Here is a 3,547-nt window from a genome sequence, read left to right on the forward strand (position 1 = left end):
GACAGCTGCACCCAAGACCCAGATCTTGGTGTCATCCTAATCCAAGGCGATGTTCTGTGCGAAGAAGAAACATAAGGACTCCGGGAATAAACTCCCCAGAGCTAGGTTAGTAACAAGCATTTCTGGGACAGGATGCACATAAAGGAAACAAATGAAAAGAGAGATGAGAGCAGCTCATTGTGTCATAGGAAGGAAGGAACTTCCCCGGCAGTCTAGAATTATAATAGCATAACTAAAAAGTAGGCAGGTTAAAGAGGTGCCTGATCGGGATAGAACTCTCCTCAACTGGATTGGGCTGTACTGGCCTGCCTCCCTCTACTCTCACTATATTATTGATTATATGATAGGTAAATCTAATGACTGTAAAGAGAAGCAGAGAAAAGCAGGGGTGCTGTGTCTAGGTATACACCCTGCCCCGCCGATCTCCTCATTCCCTAACTATAAGCTTTATCAAAGAGGAGGGTTTTCAGTTTAGTCTTAAATGTGGTGACAGTGTCTGCCCCCAGAACCCAGATTGGGAGCTGATGCCATAGGAGTGGGGCCTGGTAGCTGAAGGCTTTGGCTCCCATTCTACTTTTAGAGACTCTAGGAACCACTAGTAGCTCTGCATTCTGGGAGCACAGTGCTCTAGTGGGACAATAAGGTACTAAGAGCTGTTCTAGATATGATGGTGCTTGACGATTTAGAGCTTTGTAGGTCAGGAGAAGGATTTTAAATTCAATCCTGGATTTTACAGGAAGCCAATGCAGAGAAGCCAATACAGGAGAAATATGATTTCTTTTCTTAGTTCTTGTCAGAACGCGTGTCAGAAAGCATTCTGGATCAGCTGGAGAGTCTTAAGGGACTTATCTGAGCATCCTGATAGTAAAGAATTACAGTAGTCCAGCCTGGAAGTAACAAATGCATGGACTAGTTTTTCAGCGTTGTTTTGTGACAGGATGTTCCTAATTTTGGCAATGTTACGAAGATGAAAAAAGGCTGTTCTTGAGGTTTGTTTTAGATGGGTGTTAAAGGATATATCCTGATCAAAAATAACTCCTAGATTTCTGACAGTAGTGCTGGAGGCCAGGAAAATACCATCTAGGGTAGCTATATCTTTAGATAATGAAGTTCGGAGGTGCTTGGGTCCCAGCACAATAACTTCAGTTTTGTTTGAGTTTAACATCAGATATTTTTCTCAAACAAAAGCTTAACTCCAAGTCTTCCAGAAGAACGCTGGTCCCAGCAGCAGCCATAAGCCCGCCCACCGACTCTATACATGATACGATTGGCCTGACCAGAGTTTGGTTTTCCAGCTCGCAAGGGGTTATTATTAGTTAGTTAGTATTAGGGGACCACTAAGGTCTATATAAGAGACTTCAGATACAGTATTAGGGGACCACTAAGGTCTATATAAAAGAGACTTTAGATACAGTATTAGGGGACCACTAAGGTCTATATAAAAGCATCTAAAAATCAGCATGTCATAGGACCTTTAATGGACTAGTTGTTTGGTCTGTAAAATGTCAGAAAAAAAGCTCAAGTGTTCTCAAATGTCTTGTTTTGTCCACAACTCAGATATTCAGTTTCCTGACACAGAGGAGCAGTAAAAACAGAAAATATTCACATTTAAGAAGCTGGAATCAGAGAATTTTCTTTTTTTCTTTTTATAAAAAATGACTCAAACCCTTATAATCGTTGCACCTCTAATACAGACCTGTTGTGACTGGGTTTACAGAGATGGATGCTGCTACTCATGTTGCTGATGGTAGAGGACCTGTTCGACCTCAAGGTAAGAAAATCACATGACATATCTTCACAGTAACATGAGGCTGCTGAAGCGAGAAAAGAAGAACAACTTCACATTCGTTTCTGTCCTGAGATACTGAAGAAATCACATAATGAGTAAAAAAAAGTACTGATTGTAATTATTGTTCTTGTTTCTCATCGTTCCAGCCCGTTTTGATTTCTGCCTTGATGGCTGGCATAGTTTCGTGGTAACTGCTACTTTAGCCAACCAGGTTTCTTCCTGGAGCAATGCAGAGGTAATAACATAGTTTATTACAACAGTACAGTATAACATTGTTTTGAATAAAAAAACCAACTCCTCATCTCCTCTTGTCCTGTCCTGCAGCGCTATTGTGCCGGCTTTGGTGGCAGTCTAGCTTCAGTCCACAACGTCTTGGAGTATAATTTCCTCCAGCGTCTGGTCAAGACTGGGGGCCACACTTTTGCCTGGATTGGAGGTTTCTATTTCCAGGTTTGTTCACCTATTTAAAAAGCCTTTATTTTAGAAGACCTCATTTTTTTCAACCTGGACCCTATTTTATTTAATGTTTTTGTGTCTAAGTGACTAATGGGATGGGATCAACAAAATTTGAAAATGGTCCATCTTAAGCAAGATAACGTTACTGGGCACTTGCGCACCTTCAATTTCCGTCCACTAAAAGTGACAGGCTCAGATTATTATTCTAAGTGTCTGACAACATTATGGAAAGGATCCCTACAGAGATAGACCTTGTTGTTAAAGAGTAAGATCCTTTTAGTTTAACTTGAAACATCCTCGAAATCGCTATAGCCAATACCACCAGCCCTCCATTTAAATAAACAGTAATTTTAACATTGTGAGAAACACTTCATTTAAAGTCTACAGAAATAAAATAAAACTGTTAAAGGCCGTCTTAGTTCATCTGTCACTATTCCAACAATCACCAATCTGTTTTAGCTGAAACAAAACCTTAATTCACCCAGTTACATGTGGAAATATGCTGGCTCTATGTACTCTAAAAGTCCTGATTATTTACATGGAGTCTGGTGGGTTTGGCGATAGCTATTTTGAAGCTGTTTCTGGTTAAACAAAAAGGATCTTACTCTTTAACAAAAGGTCTATCTCTGTAGGGATCCTTTCCATAATGTTATCAGACATTCTGAACCTGTCAGTAGTGAAAACAGAACTTTTTAGTGGATGAAATTGACGGTGCACATTTGTCCTCTAGGGTTACATTGCAGCCCAGTTCATGGCTGCCAGTTACAGCAACTCTCTCACTCAGTACTGGACATATTGCAAAAGATTTTTGTTTACATTAGTCACTTAGACACCAATGCATGGTAAATATAGGATCCAGATTGAAAAAAAACAACCAAATTACCCTTTATTAAAATTTAACCTAATCTTCAATCAAAGTAGATTAACATATCTGTGCATATTGTATTACACTTAAATTCCATTTTTTAGGAAGTTTTCAGTTCATCCAGTAGGAATATAGGTTTGAAATTCATTTTGTAAAATATAATATGTGATTTTAGCATTTTTCAAATTATTATTATTTTTTTTTTTAGAAAAGTGAAACATTCTTTGTGAAAATTGATGCAGTCTTTGTTTGTGTTTTAGTCAGAAATGCTCTAATTCTACACTAGCGGTGTTAAAACTAAACGTGTACTGAAGGGGACTGTAACGTTGATTTCCTCCAGGGTTGCTGGAGATGGGAAGATGGCTCAGTGTTTGACTATACCAACCAGGGATCAATGAGCTCCACTTCCAGTTACCAGTGCCTGCAGGTCAACTCTC

The 3,547-nt window shown here is 39.3% G+C and overlaps 1 protein-coding gene across 1 annotated transcript in view; it reads left to right on the plus strand.

The window, feature by feature from the left end:
* Window positions 1-3,547, plus strand: part of LOC114563221 (ladderlectin) — a 6,230-nt gene that overhangs the window by 2,119 nt on the left and 564 nt on the right. Inside the window, exons 4-7 of the mRNA XM_028590064.1 lie at window positions 1,718-1,771; window positions 1,936-2,024; window positions 2,114-2,239; window positions 3,451-3,537. Coding sequence (XP_028445865.1) covers window positions 1,718-1,771; window positions 1,936-2,024; window positions 2,114-2,239; window positions 3,451-3,537 — 356 coding nt within the window. The remainder of the gene's footprint in view (window positions 1-1,717; window positions 1,772-1,935; window positions 2,025-2,113; window positions 2,240-3,450; window positions 3,538-3,547) is intronic.

The sequence above is a fragment of the Perca flavescens genome, chromosome 2 (assembly GCF_004354835.1).
Source record: "Perca flavescens isolate YP-PL-M2 chromosome 2, PFLA_1.0, whole genome shotgun sequence".
NCBI lineage: Eukaryota > Metazoa > Chordata > Actinopteri > Perciformes > Percidae > Perca > Perca flavescens.